Source organism: Anas platyrhynchos, chromosome 11 (assembly GCF_047663525.1).
Source record: "Anas platyrhynchos isolate ZD024472 breed Pekin duck chromosome 11, IASCAAS_PekinDuck_T2T, whole genome shotgun sequence".
Lineage (NCBI taxonomy): Eukaryota > Metazoa > Chordata > Aves > Anseriformes > Anatidae > Anas > Anas platyrhynchos.
In genome coordinates, this window is record NC_092597.1 from 11,063,937 (window position 1) to 11,087,168 (window position 23,232).

Below are 23,232 nucleotides of genomic sequence, written 5' to 3' on the forward strand. Positions count from 1 at the left end.
TTCAACCAAGGAGTATTATCCGATTATCTTTTCTCCATTATTGGTAAGCCTTGGGGCAGAATCTTTGTGACACAATGGGGACTGCTACCAAGCCAGTACACACAATTTTGCTCACCCAGACCTCACAGTCCCCAGTAGTCCCATTCCCTCCTAGGGAATTACTGGGATGAAACAGTGCCAGGGAAATGAATACTGGGGTCCAGATCAGGGCATCATGCACATGGAACAGGGAGACAATTAGGTGAAACGACAGTGAAACGATGGGAGGTCAGGAGGGACAGGCTCTGTCTGTCCATCTTTCCAGTCCTCAGCATGACACCATCCAAGTTCCAAAAAAGTGATTACCCCAATCCTGGCTGCTGTAATATAGCCCAGATCAACCACCTTGCCTGAACTCATGCAAGACAGACTGAAAGTGTACAGCAATGGAAAGAGCCCAGACTGGGGCTCTTCCCTTGAAGCAGGCTGCTGAGGAGTTTTGGGCTTTGCAAGGAAGGCCAGGGATGCTTAGATCTAAACAGAGAAGCAGAGCAGCATAGGTCAAAGACCCTTTAGAAGAGCATCTAAAATAGATGGATGATCACATCTTGTGGAGAGCTGAAAGGTCAGGCTTTTAGTTCAATTCTAAATGTTCTTCTCTATCTAAAGATGCATACTATTTTTACCGCATTAAGAATGACAGTAGTTTCACATACCAATGTGACACGGGGGCATGTCTAAATGCCAATACAGAGCAGGAAGCAAAAGAAGGACGTTGCACCCCATTGAAGCAGCAGGGCACACCTCAGGCATGCCAGAAGGAATCAGTGAAATGGGAACCTGGCCAGCCTACCGCAGCCCACAGCTGCCCTTACGAAATGGCCATAAGGCTGCAGCTTTATATCATCTCACAGATGGTGAACCTCCAGCTACACAGTGCCACTCAACACTGTAGGATACTGCATCAACTACAGCAAAAACACACCCAGGAAATTACCAGCAGCTTCCCACAGTAGTGAATTCTGTATCTTGGCTGTGAACTGACTAGGTATTTAACTTCTCCTGAAGCAACAGTTCTGTAATGAGAAGATTTTAAGCTTGTATTTAAAGAAAAGCATGAAAGCAAGTCTTCTCACAAATAGCAATCCTTTTATAAGCAAGAACCTAGGTGACAAAAAAAAAAAAAAAAAAGAAGTCAAGTTTAACAGTTCCTTTCAAATCCTTAGAGGGGATTTCACATCATTATGAAAGCTGTCCGTGACTAGAAGGTACTCAGATACCATGGTTACAGACATGCTATAATATCTTAAATAGAATACTCTAACAGATTTGCTACATTCCTTCATATTTTAATTAGGTAAGGCATGGGAAGACCAGACTCATTTTCATTATGTTTTATCTGTGTTCCACTGATTATTAGCATTTGGTCAGATCTCGATTAACATTTTGTAGCTGTCCACATACTCTGAAATAACTGCCCTTAAGATCACAGTCCTATTTACATTTTTACTCTGCAAAAATCAAAAGTAAACGTTGTGTCACTTCCCAGGTACTTGGGGATTAGCATGTAGTCGGGTGCAAACCACACACACCTGGTGTGATGTGCAGTAGCTAAGAAAAGTTTAAATAGACTATTTCAACACAGCATATGGTAGTTCTTGTAGTCATCAGAAAGAAACATGGGTAAGGAGACAAACCTCTGCTTCATCCAATTACAGGGGCATTAAACCAACAACATAACCTTTCTTTGGACTGGCAACATTTATTTCATTCAACATGGAAAACGGACTCTTAAACTGATGTGGTGGTTCCGCTCAAGTGGGCAGCCGAGCTCCACCACAGCCACTCTCTCACTCCCCCTCCTCAAAGAGGAACAGGGAGAAAATACGATAAAAAGGGCTCAAAGGTTGAGATAAGGACAAGAAGATCACGCAATAATTCTTGTAATGGGTAAAACAGACTCGGCATAAGATAGTAAGATTTATTGCTCATTACTAACAAGCTAGAGAAGTGAGAAACAAAGGAAAGAAACCAAAAGCACCTTCCCCCTCCCATCCACCCTCTTCCACCTCCTCCCCCCGAGCGGCACAGGGGAACGGGGGAATGGGGGTTATGGTCAGTCTACAGCACTTCTTCTCTGCCGCTCCTTCTCAGTCACTCTTGGCCCCTGTGCTGTGGGGTCCCACCCACGGGATACAGTCCTTGATGAACCGATCCGGCGTGGGCTTCCCACAGGCAGCAGCTCTTCCAGAACTGCTCCAGATATGGGTCCATACCACGGGGTCCATCCCTCAGGAGAAAACTGCTCCAACCTGGGTCCCCCACGGGCAGCAGCTCCTGCCAGGTCACCTGCTCCTGCGTGGGCTCCTCTCCACGGCCTACAGGTCCGGCCCAGAATCTGCTCCGGCAGGGGTCTTCCACAGGCAGCAGCCTCCGTCGGTGCAGGGCCACCTGCTCCACCGTGGTCTCCTCCACGGGCTGCAGCATGGAACCCTGCTCCACCGTGGTACTCCACGGGCTGCAGGGGGACATCCTGCTTCACCATGGTCCTCACCACAGGCCGCAGGGGACTTCTGCTCCAGCGCCTGGAGCACCTCTCCCCCTCCTTCTTCACTGACCTTGGCGCCTGCAAGGCCGTTCCTCACTCCTTTCACTCTCCCAGCTGCTGTGTGGCGCAGCATTTTTTTCCCTGTCTTAAATATGCTCTCACAGACGAGCAAAACAACATCGCTTATTGGCTCAGCTCTGGAAAACAATGGGGCCTTTACCAAACATTGGGCAGCTTCTAGATCCTTCTCACAGAAAACACCCCTATGGCCCCCTGCTACCAAAACCTTGTGCCCTGGTTTCAGTTAGAACAGAACTAATTTTCTTCCTAGTAGCTGGTGGAATGCTGTGTTTTGGCTTAGGATGAGAAGAGTGCTGATAACACCCCGATGTTTTAATTGTTGCAGAGCAGTGCTTATACCAAGCCAAGGACATCTCAGCCTTTTGCTCTGTCCTGCCAACTGCAGGCTGGGGGTGCAGTAAGAGCTGGGAGGGAACAGACCCAGGACAGGTGAACCAAACTAGCCAAAGGGGTATTCCACACCATCTGACGCCATGCTAAACAATATATAGGGGTGGCTAGGCAGGGGGAGGGGGCCGGACGGCTCGGGGTTAGGCTGGGCATCAGTAAGCGGGTGGTGATCAATTGCATTGTGCATCACTTTTTTGTACATACTATTATTAGTAGTAGTACTATTACCACCATTGTATTATTATTATTATTATTATTATTATTATTATTATTTTCCTATCTTATTAAACTGTCTTTATCTCAACTCACGGGCATCACTTTCAATTTCTCTCCCCCGTCCCAGAGAGGGAGGGGGAGGGGGAGCGAACGGCTGCGTGGTGTTTAGCTGCCAGCCGGGTTAAACCACGACACCTTGCCACGTAAACCCACTACAAGAGCGCAGCCTGGATTTTGGGGCTAGAGCTGAGCCTTCTCACGACGCAAAGCCGATACAATACTTGAGCAATTCCAGACATCCCTGGAAACCACCCCTATGGCCCCCTGCTACCAAAACCTTGCCACATAAACCCACTACAACCGATTCTAAGCATCCCATGGGAATGCTGAAAGCTTGTTTTGCTCTGTTTCATAACAATTTCTATTTCTTCTGAAAAATTTTATCCTACATCCTGAAGAATTAGAGCAAGTTTCATGTGTTTTGCCCAAGGACAATGCAGAAGCATCAATACAATGTCACACTTGAGAAACAGGTAGTTTAGCTTTCACTCTAATAAAACGAGCACCTGTGCATACACAGTGTGAGACTAATTGCTCCTCATCTTATTTTTACTCACTTTTTCCTTCAGAATGAGCATTTCACATATTTTGATTCCCAAGCAGAAAGGAAGCTTGAAATTTTGGAATAAGTTTCTCCTGGTGTTAGGGACCACTACAAAAGCAATTATTTCGAGTATTCAGAAACAACCCTTATAAATAAAACCTTCGCTGACACCTTTAGAAAATTAGAATTCACCTATTGATACTGGCTTTGAACTTTATGAGCAATTCACCAGGGCCTTTTCTAATATTGTGCATTACACAAAGACTAAACCCACTTCTCTTTTGGTAATACATCTGCAAGCATACGAGTGTAAGCAAGCAGAGTACTCAGTGCATCTTCTTACAGATGCAGACCATTCAATGTACCCAAATGCACACAATGAATTGTACTAACGTCAAGACTGTGATAACAAAAAACCTTTCAATAAACCTAAGTCAGACCATTATTCCTCATCTATTCAGTGATGTGTATCAAATTGAATTTCCCTCTGACTTAATTCTTATGCAGTCCTTTAAAAACATGTAAATTGCTGCACGCTTATAAAACGCTATCAGCATAAAGAGGGAACTCCAGTCTAAAGGCATTTATTCCCATTTTAAACAAAGATGGCAACTGAATCAAGGTGTACATAGTACTCAAAAGTTAATTTTCCATTTATTTGCTGACGTCTATTGCAGGAACTAAAGTTACGGAACCTAGCAAGCATCTCATCATCTGTAAGTGATGCAAAATATATTGTGGGCAATTCAGTTTTACCAGACTTGGCATTAGGAAAAAAATGACCAAGGCTACAACAAAATGACAACCCCAGGAACATTAATCTAGGACACTGATCTCAGCTGTACACAATTAACCTTCTTAGGGCTTTCTGCCTCCTACTCTGCTAATTCTAGCACTACATTTAGAAGCCAAAAAACAAACAAACAAACAAAAAACAACTAACAACTTGTTCTGGCAAGTTGAAAGCCACTCAAACTCAGAAATACCTAAGTCATTCCCACCATGCTGGCTGGCCAGCATTCATTTATCTATCACCTCTCAAGAGTCTTGGCTTGCTGCTATACAGTCCTGCTTAGTGTTTCCAAATGCAGATAAAACAATTGTAAAGAATATGCAATCCACCAAGTTGATAATAGAATTACATCTAAAGCCTAAACTTTTCACCAAAGAAACTACCAGAATAGGTTTTCAAAAACTTAAATGCACAACGTATTTGAAAGAGGATTTCACAACCATGTCTACGTGAATTAGCCCTTCCCATACCTCAATACATGTATGAGATCAGGTTCCTTGTTTCTATTATTGAAGGCTTTGAGATTCAGTCTCTTATTTTCCTATGAAAGAGCTGTTTTCTTCCTAATCACACTGATATATTGTTATTTTTTAATCACCACTAATTATTTACTCAGACCAATCCCTACATGACCATATTCATTTTCTAAGAAATTACTTTTAAATTAGAGCAAATCACTCATGTATCTCATGTACTTCTCAGGCTTTTTCCATGGTCAGCAAAGGCTCCCTCTCCACAACCACAATGCTGGACAGTCACAGTGCCTGCCTTCCCTGGACCTGAGTTTTAGATACACACAACATAAAGAGCCACTATTTTTGTTGACCTTTTTTTTAATCAGGTGCTCTTTCTTCAGCACAGTGCCAGAATGACTGCATACTGCAGATCTTCTGTCACTTGGCATGTTACAGCCCTAAGCATTGATATCCGTTTCTTCATTAATGCACATCATCTTGTGTAGGCTTAATTAATTTAAAGGTAGACTAAGAAAAACATCAGTTTTATATCAGGTCAAAAGAAAGCCTGACTCTAAAAGAACATTTTAAGCTGCCTTGGTAATAATTAGGCAATTTTGTAAACCAACGCTCCTCCTGCACACATACAACAGAAAATTAAAGTTTTGTTAACTACTGCACTGCTTTATCATTATTCAATTAAGACTCAATTAGAGGGGATGATGCATGAGGAGTGGCTGAGGTCACTGGGCCTGTTCAGCCTGGAAAAGAGGAGGCTGAGGGGGGGACCTCATCGCAGTCTACAGCTTCCTCGCAAGGGGGAGTGGAGAGGCAGGTGACCTATTCTCTGTAAACACCAGCGACAGGACCTGCGGGAACAGTGTTAAGCTGAGGCAGGGGAAGTTTAGGCTGGACATCAGGAAGAGGTTCTTCACCGAGAGGGTGGTCACACACTGGAACAGGCTCCCCAGGGACGTAGTCACTGCACCAAGCCTGTCTGAATTTAAGAAGTGATTGGACTGTGCACTTAGGCACATGGTCTACACTTTTGGGCAGACCTGTGTGGTGCCAGGAGTTGGACTTGATGATCCTTATGGGTCCCTTCCAATTCGGGATATTCTGATTCTATGATTCTAAAATGCTGAGAGCCAGTAAATAAAAATTCACTCTTAAAATTCATTATCAGGTTTTTGTACAGGTATAACATGCAGTGTGACAAGTACTGCCATATGATATGTATTTGAGTTGGTACCATCTGTATTACAAGCAGTGGAGTGAGGCAGAATCAGATTGATATACAGTCATTTAAGGCTGTGTATTCTATCAGTTTTCCAAGCCTCCCTAAGCTCATTTTATTTTAAAGTAGGAGACATAAACAATCAACTACCTGTTTCAGAAAGTGCTTTTTGATCCCATATAAGACACCTTCTTAAGGAAAGTTTGTTTGCCCCAACCTCAGAGTTGGATTTTTCACCAATTCTTCCACTGCGGTCTAATTCTTCTCCAAGATTTTCCCTGGGAACACCTTTCTCTGCACTTCCAAAAAATTAGAGTCAGGAGCACAGCCCAAATCCTGCTGGGAACTATTCAGCAATACCTGTCTTTAGCTACTCTTCTGGAGCCTGAAATACAAAGTCAGACCCATTACCTGTTTGAACTGAAAACCCTGTAACTGGAGGCCTCCTGCCAGAAGACAGCGTTGTTCCGAGCGACAACTTCTGTCATTCAGCTCTTCCAGGCCAGATTTTGCAGAAGCAGGAGAAAAAATGTTAACATCCACCACAGCCTCAGAAGAGTATGCATCTGATAGCTGCCTGTTAGCAGCCTTCACTGGCTATTCTTTCAGTAATATGCGAAGAAGTGTACAGCTACAACCTTGTCAGCTGCTTCCTCTTAAACATGGCATATCCTTGTCGGGGGCATTGAAACTTTGCCTTTCTTACAAGCACCACTCAAACTGAAGGCACAGAGTTGCTTCAGCTGTGTGCAATGAACAATCTGCCATTGCTTCTGGACCAAATTTCTGCCTCCGAGCCTCAGCAACCCACCTGATTGCCCTGGCTGTAACATGGCTTTGGCCAACCCCGACGAGCACTCCAGCTTTTCCAACACAGCTGCTGAGTCCTGCTGTAACCTCACCTCGTCAGGCTCCTGATCTTCCCTGGGCTGATGGTCCCCTGCTGTCCCTGCCCAGCCGTAAGGTGCATCTCATCCACCCCAATTTCTAACACCTCACTGAAGCACACACAGAACCTTACAGACAGGCCCTAAAGTTAGTGTAGTTAATGGTCTATGCGAAGGCAAAAGATACCTTTAAGTAAAAAGTTTGGAGAATGTCAGACAATTCAGAGAGTGATCATATGAAAAACCGGTAAAAATAAAAACCTTCTTGAGTTCTCAACCATTTACCACTGCTAAACGTGTACTTCGCCTTTATCTCTGCCACATACCTGTATTTAAGGAGCTCTCCTAACCTACACGCAGACAGCCAGGAGCAGTGCCTTCTATCACAGCAGCCATTTACCAGGCATGCTGCGAGCAGCGCCTGGCAGCACCGCGCAGCGCTGGCACCTCAGCAGCGCCCGACACCCTCGGGCGCAGGAGGACGCGGCCTCACCTGGCTCCTGGAGGCGGCAGGGCGCAGCGCTGAGGTGCGGGGGGCGCCTCGCGGCAGCGCCTCCGTTTTCTCCTCAGCGCACCAAGGGCTGCGGCCACCCCGGGCTTTCTCCTCGACCGCCCGCGCCCAGCCCCGCGGGAGGGAGAGAGGCAGGCAGCGGGGACACCCACCTGCCGCCGCCGTGAGGGGAGCGGCCCTGGCCCGCCGCTGCCTTCGCGCCACCGCCTCGTGCCGCCGCGGGCGGGAAGGCGGCCGGTGGAGCAGCGGCAGGAAGGGGCCCCGGGGGAAAGGCGGGAACGGGGCAGCGCGGGGCTCGCGCCCGCTGACAGAAAGGCGGGAGGCGCCGCGCGCTGTCTGACCAAATCGACTTTATTGCTTCCGACGGCCTGAGCCACTCCGGGCACATACACGTCACAGTTTCTCTTAATAAAAAGATAGGCACAGGGATTTAAAAAACAGCAGTAACATAAAATAAAAAGTCATAACTTATTTAAATAAAACAGTTGCTTTGTTTCCGGCTTTCAGCTCTCGCCAGGTTCCTCATGTACAAACACAGCACAGTGCAATTAAGAATAATTAATTGTTCATTTTCTACTTTTTTTTTCTTCTTAATATATATATAAAATACATTTAGAAGATATATACAAAATCATCTCGGTGAACATTATAACAAAAATCTGTTCTCAACTTCTACAGGATGAATGATAAAAACAAGTAAAGCTCAAATTGTGACAGGGTAATTTCCACAATATTAATTAATAAGTATGAATATGGCAACAAGTACAGAGCCTATTCCATTCCAAAAATATTCTGAACAACAGTGAGCGCATTTAAAACCTTTAACAAGACTGTATATCATTCATTAAAACCTTGGTTTTCATCAGGATTGTTCCACTGATAAGAACGGTCCATCTCTGTCCATTACAATATAAGAAACTACACAGAAGGCAAACAGCTGATTTAATTGGTCCCTGTGATGCCACTTCACAGTGCAAAAGGCCTCAATGCCCAGCAACTTATTTCCAAACCCCGCAGACAAAAAGGGAGTGGAGGGCAGCATTTCAGAAGGTGGGAAGAATCCCACACCTCAAAAGCTCTGCTAGCAGCACACAGGCAGTTCGGAACAGCTTTAAGCACATATGGCCACAAGTTTAACGGACAGGTATACATGGGCAGATTCCCTACATGCCGAAACAAACAAACAGTTAGTGACTTAAATAAAAATAAAAAAAATAATAATAAAAAAACAATTATTAAACTACTTGAAAGATTATTTAGCATTGTAGTAGAAGAGAACTGTGTTGAAAGCAAGCAGAGGGAAAAAATGGCAGGAACATTGTTCTGCAGTTAACGCTGCTGCACAATCCAAGCCCTGAGCTCCTTGCATGGCCACGCTGGAACATGGCACGAGTGGCTGCCACCATACCTGGTCTAGCTGAGAGGGGTTGGCTTCACTGACAAATGTCTCAGAGCTCAACTGATCAAAGCAGAACTAAGGAAATTTTGGGAAAAAAAAAAAAAAAAAAAAAAAAAAAAAAAAAAAAAGCAGACATACAAACAAACAAACTCACTGTGCTCCCTCCTTCCCCCTGTATTGTTTAATAAATCTCCTACTGCTCAATCTAGGGTATGGGTCAGCCAAGTGAACTACCAATATAACCCCAGTTTGACGAAGCGACAAAATAGTCACTTAAAACATCACACCTCTCAGCTTTGTAGCTGGAAAGGCTGGACTCGTGGTTCTTTGTGGGAAGAGCCCCTCAAAATTTGGTAAGAGAAGAGGAAAAGGCATGAGAGCACTGGCGTTAAATTGCCACACCATCCTTGATTTAAAATGGAGTTTAAAACAATGCCAGGCTGGCCATGGATCCATCTCAAACTTCTAGTATCCGGCTGGCTGTGATGAGGTTAGGCTTATTAGAACAACTAAAACTATTGGTAAAAAAAAAAAAAAGAAATAAAGAGATGGCCAAAGAATCTGTAGCTGCACAGTTCTAACTTTCCCTAGTTGACCAAAATGACCTCATCTTCTCTTGGGGGACCAAAACAAAAACAAAAAAACAAGTCAACTCCCTTTCCAACATTGCTAGCCCAAGGAGCAGATTTGAACTAAAACCCTAACAAGCAGAGGCAGTTTCTTGTTTTAATATAAATTAGCTAATACAAATAAATGATTAACTGACCTAGAAACCTTAGCCTGATCTTGTAATACTTGTGCAATATCTACCATTCTCTGGGTTTTACTAGTATTCTACCTTAAAAATTAAACAGAAAGCTAAGAGAACACCTTTCAGTCAAATGAGAAGTCCATGCTTCCTCTCCTTACTTGTCCAGACACGTCATAGGCCATGGCAACACAAGAGATGAAATAAAAGGAAATGAAAGCAATAGTATCAAAATGCAGTGTCATATTTGCCAAAACATTCCTTCTCCTGCTTCACATTTTCTATACCTACTTTCTCTTGCCCTTCCTTCAACATTCCCAGTCCAGGTTCACCTCTACTCCCTACACATCACTTCTTTTACTCACTTGCTTCCCCACTGCTTTTGCCCCCTCCCCACTTCCTTCAATTTAAGTTATTATTCTTCCCTCAACTCATACTTTCTGCCTCTCTTCTGCAATCCTTCTTGTACATTTCCTTCCTTTCACAGAAATACTTTCTTGTCAACTGCATTTTAGCCTTTGCCTAAGAAAGGATGCAAAAGTATAAATAAAAGTAGCACATTTTTCTTTCTCAGAAACTGGATTACAGGCAATATTAACCTAATACCAGTTTTCAAAACCTGGTTCACACCTTCAGCTCTAAAACCTGAAGCTGGAAGTGATCATTGTAAAGCCAAACCAAATCATTTTTCCTGTCAATCTATTTTTCTTTCTAGGAGGTTTGCTTTGTGATTTTTGATTTATTAAATGGCAAAATAAATATGAATTTTTAACAACCAGTATATTCAATACAAAAAATAACCTCATCTATGCGCATTTTTTGTACCAATTGAACAACACTGGTTTATATTATATGGATTGATAGTTAGGCTGATACAACTTCCTAGCACAAAGGAGTTATCTCAGAATGCTAGTTTACTCAATTTTCAATAAAACCCCCTGGAATAAAATACAGGTATGTGCAGTTTGGGTTACATTTGAATGGCACCTATGTAAATAGGTGTTAATGAATCTCCAATTTGCTGACAAAGTAAAATAAAAAATAAGAAAGTCTAATAAAGACTAAAGACTTTTTATATATACTCTGGCTTTTTTTAAGTGCCCTGTTTTGGTGAGGCATCCCCCCATCACTCTGTAAAAATGTTTCATTTGGGTACATGACAACCTCTATGCCTCTACAGATTTTTTTATTTATTTTTTTTTTATCTTTCCTCATACAAAAAATGCCCTGAGACATCTCATTCTCTGTGGCAAAAATCAGTTGTACTCAACTGACCAATGGCAGCTGTGTTAGTCTTCTATCCACCAGCCACAGATGATGGCCACAGCACAATTCTTATTGGAATAGAGAACTGTTTACTGCTAGGCTGATGAAATCAAGGTTATGATGGCACTATGATTTTCTCCTCAATGACAGCAATAGCAGAGTGAGTATTGCACACAGCCAATGACACCTGTCAAATATCTGCTATCAGATATGCTATAAGCAAATACAAAAATCATATAAAATTTTCTTTAAGACTCAGTAACAAATTCCCTGACTGAAATAATGCGTATAGACTTAGTCATTGTGCAAAATGTGAATTATTCTGCAGTTAAGGAATATCAGTAGAAAACCCACATCCTGAGTGCAGTTGATATCACAAATAGACTTAAGTATCCCAAAAAGCCCAATATATAAAAGCACACATGTGGTGGCTGTGCTGCAGCATTTCCCTGGAAATCTGCATCCCCACAATATTCTAAAATGCTCAGTGGATGTTTAACAACATTATCCAGTTGTTGGTGTTGTTTGAGAAGTGGGAAGCATCATACCAAGGATTCAGACTAAAGTCAAGGTCTGCTGTCAGGACTGCTTTTTCAGCAAGGATGAAACTTTGCTCTGTTCCCTGCCCATGGAATGCTAATGACACTAGGATATGCTGCTTCTCCTCTGAAGAGTGGCTTTTCTTTGCTGAAGATCCTCACCATCACTTTCACAGTTTCTCTGAAAGAAAGAGGCACATTGTTTCAGTCACATAAATGTAATACCACACTGCTAAATATGGTACTCTGGTATTATTAGCGTATCTGGTATTATTAGGTATCATTAGCGTAGAGGTAACAGAAAGATCCCAGATTTTCATTCCAGGTCACATGCAGTGACGGGTCCCCCACCCTCCATCACACTGCTGGTGACAAGAGTAGCTGTGCAGACTCCCCACAGCCACTCATTGCTCATTCAGACAGGACAGTTACTGCTCTGGTATATGAAATGGTTGTCACCACGGTATTGCTGTCATACGGTATATGGGACATAATCTGCAGCCTCCATGCTGTTCCTTTATAGAATAAAGGTGGCAAGCACCTACAGGCCATGTGGAATCACCATTTCTCTTTGTCCAACATTTCTGGAACAATGCAACTACAGAGGCATTAACAGCACACAAAGGATGCCGTGGTCTTATCTGGTTTCCCACTCAAAACCATGCCCATCTTGTTGGCCTGTACATCCATGCAAGCATAGTAAAATTCAATTCATATTAAAATATCCCTCTCTTCTTCCTCTTTGAAAAAGGTACCTACCAAACTTTCATCCTGTATTAGGACCTTTTTCACCAGTGAACGAGATAAGTGGTTGCAAAACGAGACAATGCTGTAAGAAAGCTATGGAGAAAGGGAAGAACAAGAATTAGACAACACCGATGCATTGCAGACACATGCAAAGAAATTTCATTTTTCTAATGGATTTTACAATTTTACTTTTACAAGCTCTGTCTTGCCCTCTGATCCCTATCCAACTCAAGAAGCCTTAGACGAGCAGGATTAAAAGCTTACTGTCATACCTTCCATCGCCTTCTGGCATACTGCCTTTTGAAGTTTTCCAAGTTAACAACAGATTCTCGCCGTACCAAAGCTTGTTGCTTGTCCACTGGCTGGAAGATAAAGATGGCAATTTTATTGCTCGGCTTCCTTTGGTGCATAAGGACAGCATGGCTCAGTTTTCTGTACTCCTGTTGACCAGGTGTTTTTATAGATTAAGTTCCCCACCAAGCATTCTCTTTTTGATACTGAACAATCCCACCTCTCTCAGCCTCTCCCCATTTATCAGATGCTCCAATCCCTTCATCACCTTAGTAACACTTCATCAAACTCACTCCAGCATGTTTTGCTGAAAACATCACAATAAAATGGGAAAAGGTTAGCTGTAATTGAGTATTAGTTAGCAGGATATATGGTACAGCATATCTGAAGAAAATTCAGACTAAGTTCTTTAACCATACCCAAAATGAGAGCATGAGACTCCGATATCCTGGCAGTAAATGTATGAGGAAAGAATTACAGTATCTAATAATGGAAAAAAAAACAAAACAAAACAAAAAAAAAAAAACATATACATCAAAATTCAGACACATGCTTAAAATTTTGGGATGCCAACCTGGAGATAAAGAACAGATATTCTGCAGACCCTTACACAGCCCTTCTGAAAATGAAGTACTTTTGAACTCCAAATCCACATCAATATATCCATAAGACCAGACACTTGTATTCGACTGGGGATGACATAATAAAAGCTCAGTACCAGATCTGGTAAAAGTGGAAGAAAGGCTGGCTCCCAAGGCTGGGAGACAACCCTTCAAAACTTATGGAGTGACAACCATTTCAGCTCATCTGGAATTTACTTATGTAGGAGGTGGACAACTCAGAAATATTTGTACTGAGCTGGACTAGAATGCAACCAAGGCAGACAACCAAAGAAAGAGTAGTAAAGGACAATTAAAAACACATCAGTGAGGATTAAACATTTTTTCAATCAAAGTAATAATGTTTATGAGACAACAAATGTCACTCATCTCCTCAAATGCTGTGGATACCGTTCTGATTTCTACAAATACTGAGTTGTGGGCTAGACATCCTTCGCATCTAGATGTACACACCATTTGTGCACTGTTGAACTAGGGCATATAAAGACTAAATATCATTTCCTCATGTTGCAAGTGGCTAGCATGGTACAACAAAAACCTTAAGCAGAAATCAATTTGAAGTGGAAAAAAATGTCACTGGCTAAATGTCAGCCGTGTAATCATCATGAAAAATTTCTGAGTGACCTTTTGGCAGTACAGCCATCAGCAAAGCAAAACAGCCCACTTTACAACACTCCCAACTGTTAATAACTGCCTATCAGTTTCTAAGTAGCCTGCAAAGCAACGTCCCTGTCATTTTCTCAGTCATTAGAATACCTTTGCAAGCAGTATATCAGTTACCTCCTTTGGCTGTGGGAACCCTAGCCTCAAGGACTGAATCACGGATATATTAACCTCAGCCAATCACACTTGGGAACAAAGTGGCCTCATTTCATGTTCTTTCTCATCATGCCAGGGCATTTGTTCATAAAGAAAATCTACATGAACAGAGGACATGAAATTACAGCTGAGGGAAGGCGGACTCTCTTTCTTGAGAGTCTTCTCTGAAGATATCAACCCTCACTGGGCTCTACGTTATTTTTAAAGATTAAAACTCTCTTCCTTATTTAAAAAAAAAAAAAAAAAAAGTTTTGATGCAGGGATGCTTGGCTCCTACCTCTCTAATTCTTGTAGCTGTATAACAGTCACCTCGCAGCAAATTCATGCAGCTAAGTAAAGAGGCTGCAAACTAGCTGCAGAACCTAGCCTGCAAACCTTCCCAGTACACAGAAGCCCAACATCTCTTTTTCAGTCACTAACTACATCATCAAGGAAGAATTGTGTCCTACATAAAGAACAATTTATTGTGTCAAAAAATGGAGGTACATCTGTGAACATTATATTGCATAATCAAGTGACTTGTTTGAAATACAAGACAGCAGGGCAGGATTCAAGCTTGGGCCAACTTTTCTTTTACTTTCTAAAACTTAAGAAAAAACGTCATAGCAAGAACACTACTCTCAAATCGATTGTAGCTTTGTGACATCAGCATTACTGTAGAAAGCAAATCAGATGTCTATGCTTGTTATCACTCACATTAATATTTGCACTGCAAAATTACATACATAGTGATTTGATCAGTTCAATAAATTCCCAGCTCTGTCTTTCGAATGAATCTCTTTGGTATGGGACAGGAAACTTAACTGAATTTTAAACTGAAGAATAAATTGTTAGCTTATACCTTTTAGTGGTAAAAGATCCCAACCTGAATAACAGGCCTAAAAAAAATAATTTGAACCATTCTTCATCGGCAGACATTTCACAGCGAATTTCCAAGGTACTAAATGTTAAATTACTACATCATTTACTTTGTGCTGGAGCACAGATTTAATTTGCAAATATTTCTCCCTTCTGTTCTGCCCATAGCAGGTCTACATGACTGTTTCCTTTATCCAGCCAAAGATGCTACCAGAAATTCTATATTGGTTTCCAGGCACCCGGCCTTGAGTAAGTACAGGCTGAACTACTTGCTTTTCCACATTCGTTACTTGGTACACTTTAGGAACCATAAACTATAAGCAGTGCAAAAGGCCACAGGGTTAGATGTGGTCCGTACCGCAATGATAATCTACCTCCTGCAAGTTCAGACACTAAACACTGGAAAATAACTTCAATGCTACAAACTTTAGTACTAGGATTTATGGTTTTGCAGCTTTGCAGCTTGTGCAATACATCAGAATTTCTATTTCAGTTCTAGGTGATGTATTTATGTAGAGATTATGAACTGATTTGTTTGTTTTTTTAAAAAAAAAAACTGCTGTACATAGAGAGAAGCAGCAAAGCCCACATCTAATCCAACCTACAACATTACTGATTTGATTCTGCTACATCAAGATTCAACCCTGCAAGGAATTCTTCACAGCAAGATCTGTTTAATAGGTCCATTAGTGATTCATTAATATCTTTGCTGAAAACAGAGTCAAAGTTTCCATTCACACAGGCTTCATTTCCATTTTCCGGTTGAAAACTACTCATTAAATCCTGTATCCACTTAAGATCTTCAGAAAGTTCTTGACTGAGAGATTCATATTGACTCTGCAGATCAGCGTATTTCCCAGTTATGCCTTTGAGACTAGCACCTACAGTCTTGATATCGTCTTGTAGATGCCTCTTCAGGGATTCAATTTTACGATATTCATACTTCAGTTGAGAGAGCTTGTGCCTCACACTTTCATTCTCTTCTTTATACCAAGCTTCTTTCTCATTATAAATGGAAACCAGAGCATCAATGTCCTCCTGCAAAGAATCATGGGATGCAGCCAAATTGCTGAAATTTCGTTCCGTAAGTGAAATGTCTTCTACTACCCGTGCAAAGCGCTCAAAGTTGATGTAGGTGTTGTTGGGAGGCATACTCGAATGGCATTTTATGGTGTACTCTCTCAGCCGTTTTGTCTTCAGCTGTGTGTTCTCAACCTTCTTTTCTTCGACTTTTGTTTCTTCCTTCAGCTGGTGAGTCTTCAGATAGAGGAAGCAGTATTACTGAACATTTACAAGGCAGTGCAATAATTCAAAGTCTACACAAAGGATGCAGCCTGAATTTTCACAATTCTGGAAGATTCTTTGCTCCCACAGATTTTTCTTCATGCATTTGATTAAAAGGAAAAAAAAGCTAGTGTGATGAGCATCGTGCAATCATTCCAATGCAGTAAGTGTTAAGTACCAGGCCCCAGTTTATTTTCTTGTTAATTTTTTTTAAATCAGTCTCAGAAACATCCATACTTGTAAAAGGAAGAACAACAATCCTGAAAACACTCCACGTAATGCTTCACACGATGCAGAGCAAAAAATGGATTTCAAACATCATTAGTCATGCTGAGATTAGCCAAATGTATTTTCAATGAAAGAGTTATCCACAAACAAGCAACATTTATGATGGAAAAAAAATACATACAGACACAAATGTATGCAAATCAACACACATGGTGCAAGCAGTTATATTCTGGGGGAAATTATATTTTCACATTGGTTATGGTCAACTCTCAACTCAAGAAAGCACTAAACCCAATATGCAGCGTATATCCATGCAAATAGAGATGGACGGAGAAACGCAAAGCACAGTCTAATGTAGGACACTGTATATGCAACAAACATCAAAGCTTTGTTTGTCTCCCTCTTTTTGAAAGCTATGGTAATAAAAGGTCATGATTAAGGTTTGCAGAAATCCTAAGATTGAGTCAGATCCAAACAGCTTCTTTTCCAGTGCATCTCTTTGAGATGCGTACCACCTCTAATGGCTTAGAGGTCAGATTTCCATTTATCACATCAATAAGAGAGAGAACATTTTTTCTGCTTTGCTCACAGAAGGAAAAAAAAAAAAAACAAGATCTGTCTTTTTACTCAGTCTTACCGTTATCCATGGATGAGACAGAGCTTCCTGAATGGTAAGCCGTTTCCTAAAAATAAATAAATAAATAAATAAATAAAATACAGATTTGAATAAGAAATACCATGCATACAAGGCCGTTGACCTTCTCCTGGGCTTTGTATAACCAATAAAGCATGCATCAAGATAATTCCAGGACTAATAATCAAACTTCTGGGTTATGTTTTTCCACAAAGCATCTGTTTTGTGTGTAGATTGGTAAATGTTCTAAGTTTCAGTAAGGAGCTGTCCTCACTCCACATAATTTTAATTCCTACTTGACCAAAATCTATCTGTACTTTTGTGTACCCTCCTATAAAAAGTGACAAAACATTACTTATATTTTTCCTACGTGCTTAGAGAATAAATTCTTTCTATACACCTTTAATATGACTATATCATGATACACATCATTAATTATATTGAAAGCATCCAGTAGAGCATAATATTACATCACTCCTGGAGCTGCCGTTTCCTGAAAATACCATTTCTGAGAGAAACACTTCAAACCTAATCAAACATGATCATTCATTCCTGCATCATGGCAGTTCAGTGAACAGCAGCCTATCACCACTGAGCGTCAAAGGCAGAATCACAGCATTGCACAGGGACTGCCTCTGGACATGTGACTGATACCAATATCCCTGACTTTCCCTTGCTTATAAAGAGGTTGCTAGACCTTTGCAAACCTCTCAGACCCTACCTACTCTAACATATACTAAAGCCTGAGGATTTGCAGAAGTCTCGACACAACAGCTTGTCCCTTTTTAATATTGTTCTTCTCTCCTTATGAAGCCATTAAAAAGAACTGCAAGTGGCCTGACATCCCTCTGGGACAAACAGGCTTAAGGGAATGAGATGCTACTTCTATATGTAGCTTATTAAAAGAAAGAAATGAACTGAAGTCTAGGGTTCCCAATAACTGGGAATAAAACTAAGAACAAAACTATCACACACACTCTAGGTGACTGTAGCAGATGCACAGAGACTTAAAGAACAATTCCTGCAGGAGCATGTGTAGAGATTCTTCCGTCCTTGAACCTCTGAGGATGTGTCAATGTTATCTCCTTGCAAGTAGTTCATAATAGACTGAAATATTGGAGTGGTGATTACCTAGAACTAAAGATCTTGCACACCATTTTCAGTCCTTCACCTACACATTGTTGTACCAGTTTGACCCAGGAGAGGATGTAGTCCAGAAATTAAAATTTAACCAAGGAGATTTTGGTTCCTTTTGGTAGGGTTTCTAGCTGCAGTATTTCACTATAGGCACAGCCACGGAACTTTTCCTGCTGTCTTGCTCTTCAATAGCAGGGTACACATTGCAGGGAAACCTTTGCAGATTACTCAGCAAGCTATTTCACTAAGTTTCTCTACAAGAGTGGTGAATGTTTCTGAATTTTCACTTACCGTGTATCTTTCACCAGGAGTTTCTGAATAAAATCTTTCGCCAGGTCACTGGTATTGCTGAAAAATTCTTCATCAAATTCGTAATTCACAGCTGTGATGTTAGCAAGTGTTTCTTGCTTAGTTTCTCCAAGGAAAGGCGATGCACCACTAAGCCTGGATAAGCCAGAAAGAAGAACCAATCAGAAAAATAAACAGCAGAGATCCTCTAATTCAATGACAGTGGCTATGTAATGTACACTTGGGACATTTGTGCATCTCTGTGTTGTAGCAGCCATGCCACTTGGGAAATGACAGGTCCAGCTTTGGTTTGCTCCATCTGTGGTTCTGAGTCATCTTGAAATTCTCTAGAACAGCACTGTGTGATCTGACAGAAATGCAGAGATTCTCCCATTCTGAGTCTCATTTAAGTCACTGCTAATCAAAGTAGAAAAAGCTTCAGCTAAGGAGAGCCTCTGTCCCTGTGAACCCCACAAACACTACACCAGGCAGAAATTTCCATCAAGTCAAGCAGATGAAGTTGTATTTATATTGACTTTTTTTTTTTTCAGGCAGAAAAAACCCTGCTTGCAATTTTCTGCCTGCAAAGCCACTGACAAGTTCCCTGCACAGAAGGTTCAGCCAGATGTTTCTCAGCTGGAACCACAATACAACATGTGACCAGAAATCAGGTGCATGGCCTTGTCTGGAGGCCAACTCCACAGGACAGGTGTGGGCACACTGCTCATTAAAAGGAATCCACAAGGGAACTTAGGTTGCAATAGAATCCAACCATTTCTGAACAATGCAGGACTTCATTGTTGGCACTCTTCCAACTGCATGGATATAAGAGACAACATTGTAATAAAATGGAATTCAGTAGTCTTTATCTAGACAGAAAATACTTTCATCTTGATTTGCTTATTTTGCCTCTCTCTCTCTCTCTCAACGGTGACTGATGACTTTTGTCTTTGATAACTATTTACCTTCACTCCATAAAATTCAAGTGTCAGAGTGATCATTGATGTTCCATGCTTCTCTGACAATTTTTTCCTCTTTATGACTTAGTTTTGAGGTCTGTAAAATGGAAGTATTCTCAAATCCTAACACCTAGTGACTTTTGACATATCCTGACTCAGTTCCTGTGAACACCTAACAGCAGACATCAGTGATAAAGGCTTTGCGTTTATAACTCAGTGAATCACTCCACCAGTTACTGAACTGAGGACTTGCGTGCATTTTGACCTCTACTCCTGATGATGGCATCCATTTGATTGCTGCCATATTTTCTAAAGTACGCAGTATCATTAAACACACTCCCATTTATTCAGAATTCTTCAGAACAAAAAGCTTTGACATTAACAGGTAACACTATATAAAGGCATACTAATTCCTGTTATCTGGCATAACACAGAAGTTGACTCCTCCTGTCACAAAAAGCACATTCTTTTTTTCTGATCTTTTGTAGGGAGGTCACTTTCAAACTTAATTACTATGGCAATCATAACTAGCCAACTGGATAAAACTGATCGACTACTGGACACAGCACAGACCCATTCACTTCAGTATTCTCCCTCCAGAACTCTTAATGCAATGGAAAAAAACTCTCGAGTACTTCTAGGCACCTGTGCATTCCTGTAATCACACAGTAAGTAATCCAAACTGCTTTTCTTCAACTCTAAAGTTTTCTCCTCATCATTCATGAAGACCCATAAAAAGCAGTTAATCACGTTCTATGTCCTGTCAAGTACATGTGTCACTGAAAACAGAATGCTGATAAAAAGCAAGGGTTTGGAACAATTTAAAACCTTTTAACCTAAGCTTTGGCTTAACCAGTACCCCTATCTATTCAAACTTGCCTGTTTTCACCAGAAATAACTCAGCTTGCAAATGCTGCTATTACATTTTCTATTTCTGTTCTTTCTGCACGCTAGTAACTCAACCATTCTATGGCCAAACTATATGCTTTTCCATCTTCTACATCATTTTGTGCTAATGAGATCTCATAAGAAGATGAAATGCCTAGCAATGCCAGAGACATTTGTTCTTCATCTGCTCATAATGACCTTCTTAATTTCTTTTACCTTTTTTTTTTCATTTTAAATTTGAAAAGGCTTCAGGATAATATTTCCCTTTAGACTGTCCGTCCTGCGTGTGCAGCTCCTTTCTTGCTTGACTGAAGGAAAAAGCTATTTCATACTAGTGCAATAGTGCTTTAGCAACACATTTACAGGAATTAATCTATTGTTGTACTTACAGTATGTAGGTGATGACTCCTATGCTCCTGTAATACAAAGGAGATTAATTGCAGGGTTTCTATACGATCTGTATCTTTTTCAGTGTACACAATACTGAGATGCCAATAGTTGTTGCTATGCAGGCAGGAAAGCCATCATTGTCTTAGATAACTGCTACTATCTTTCTTAAAAAAAAGAACAATGTAAAATTCACATTTTCACTGAAACATCAATATTAACGTTGATTATATTTATTAAATTATTGTTTTACTGTAGTAGAATTTACTACAGTACACACCAGAGCCAAAAAGAAACAGAAGGATGTTTTGTTCAGGGTGACTTCTTTTGGCTGCCTTCTCAGCAGATCAGATTAGTACACAGGTCTCCTCTGCATGCAGTGCTCTTATAAATAAAGCTGTCACAGGCATTACAAGAACATGTTTTCTTTTAAGATTGCTCCATTGCAGTGGACAGTGTCAACCTTTTAACCCTCTAACTGCCATTATTAAAATTTTCCGATGCAATTTTGCAGAAGTTAAATGCTCATCATTTTTATTAAAAAGAATCCATAAAAATTGAAAGACAGAACAATGAACTAGTAACTACATTTTGTTCTGTTTGCAGTAGAATGGATTCTCTTCAGAACAAATTGGGAAAAATTACTAGTAGAGCAACCTGGAAAAGAAGTTAAGAACTTACCACATATCTGCAGCTAGTCCCAGTGGCTCATAATTTACTATTTCTGGAGCTGTAAAAGATATTTAAAACAAGAATGTGGGTGGGAAGGGAAAGTGAGAGCAAAAATGAAAGGTAGTTATAGGATACACTGTTTATACTTCAACAGTTCTGATAGGAATTCAAGTTCACAAGTGTCCAGGAGAGATCATACTGAGTAACCTGAAGTATAAGGCAACTCAGGAAGGGTCAAGCAGATACCATATGCAAGTTATAGTGCAAATCATGCCTTCAATAGCAAATTATTTGAGCTTTGTTTTGTTTTCAGAACGACATTTAACTGGTGTTATTTAAGCTAGCTTCTCATAGTTAATCAGAACTAGCTCTTGTGGAAGAGATTAAAATTACAGGCTAGGCTACATTGCTAGCCATGTGAAAACCTGTTATCGTTATAAAAATATTTCCTTATTGGAAATCATCCTCATGTAAGACTGCGTGCAAGAGAAAAGGCAAGGTACTGAGATGAAAACAGGTGTCTGTAACAGCACTGAAATGATTTCAGGTCAAGCAACAGTTGTGGTTAACTGGAATATGAATTACGTGTCCCTCCCCTCCCCACTTGCAGAACCTCCAAACAAAACCAAAAGAAAGGAGAGAAACAAATTAGAATTATGATCAGCAAGCTACACAAAGAAAATCAGGTGGGAAAATATAAGGGAAGTAATTTTTTCTAGTAAGAAATCATAAAGAAATCTGTGGAATTGTGTATCTAACAGAGATAGCTTACTTGCCCCAGGCAACAAGTAGAAAATGATCATTTGCATTGCAGTGTTTCACAACCTGAAGCCTGAATTTGTGTCTCTAAATATTTATTTGGCAACATCCTACTCTCACAGGGGGAGCACATCTAATGAAAGCACCATTTGCCTGTTCTAGAAAATTAAAGTAAATCTCCAGATTTAGGTCACCTTGATACAAACAAGATGAAAATTACTTCTACTCATTGTTTCTTAACTTCAAAATGATGTCACAACTTACTCAGGACTTGCAATTCAAGACAAAGCAACTGGTCACTCACCTACAAATTCTGGAGTTCCAAAAATGTTTTTAAACTCAACTCCATCTTCTATTTTGTGAGCCAGGCCAAAGTCAATGAGTTTGATGTGTGGAATAGGGATATTTTTGTCTAGAAGCATAATGTTTTCAGGCTAAAAATAACAAAAGATAGATGTTTGTTATTATATCCTCTTGGGAAAGTAGCAGATCTACACTTAAGAGTTATCAAATGTTTTTTTCCTTCACATACACAGCACCATAGAACAAGAAGTGCATACCTGTGCCTACCAATATACAATTCACTCTTTTGATAAAGAGATGACAACTTGTGAAATCTGACATCAACAAATGGACCAGAACTTCACAATAGTGAAACAAAACTGATAAAAGTAATACCTTCCTCCTTCTACAGTCTGTATTCTCATCTCAGACAAAGTCTTCCTTTCTCTCACCTTCCCACTAGCACTTCCAAGCTTTTCTTAATGCTGGCTGTTGCCAGGATGTAAACAACATATCCTTGTTTTCACAGTGGGACAGAAGTTTTTCCACACTACTGTATTTAGTTCACTCATCTGATAAAACATGTCACTAGATTATTATCCCAGCAGCACAGTGATACAACATGAACTGGGAGCGTGGTATGTTTTGTCCCCTCTTAGATTATAAAATATATCTTGGCCTACAAGGCCCCCTTTGAAGATGCCATACCCTGACCCCATGGATTTA

The 23,232-nt window shown here is 40.8% G+C and overlaps 1 protein-coding gene across 4 annotated transcripts in view; it reads right to left on the reverse strand.

Moving 5' to 3' along the window:
• Window positions 1-8,031: 8,031 nt before the first annotated feature.
• The window catches only part of DAPK2 (death associated protein kinase 2), a 50,493-nt gene continuing 35,292 nt past the window's right edge, over window positions 8,032-23,232 (reverse strand). For 2 of the 4 annotated variants that reach the window (XM_038184766.2, XM_072043227.1), the window contains 8 exons: window positions 22,529-22,658; window positions 21,475-21,523; window positions 20,796-20,822; window positions 18,563-18,715; window positions 17,138-17,183; window positions 12,673-12,762; window positions 12,413-12,493; window positions 8,032-11,834 (listed from right to left, as the gene is read on the reverse strand). In XM_038184766.2, coding sequence (XP_038040694.1) covers window positions 11,760-11,834; window positions 12,413-12,493; window positions 12,673-12,762; window positions 17,138-17,183; window positions 18,563-18,715; window positions 20,796-20,822; window positions 21,475-21,523; window positions 22,529-22,658 — 651 coding nt within the window. In that variant the 3' untranslated portion in view covers window positions 8,032-11,759. The other 2 variants (XM_027465912.3, XM_005027934.6) reach the window with 1 other exon arrangement.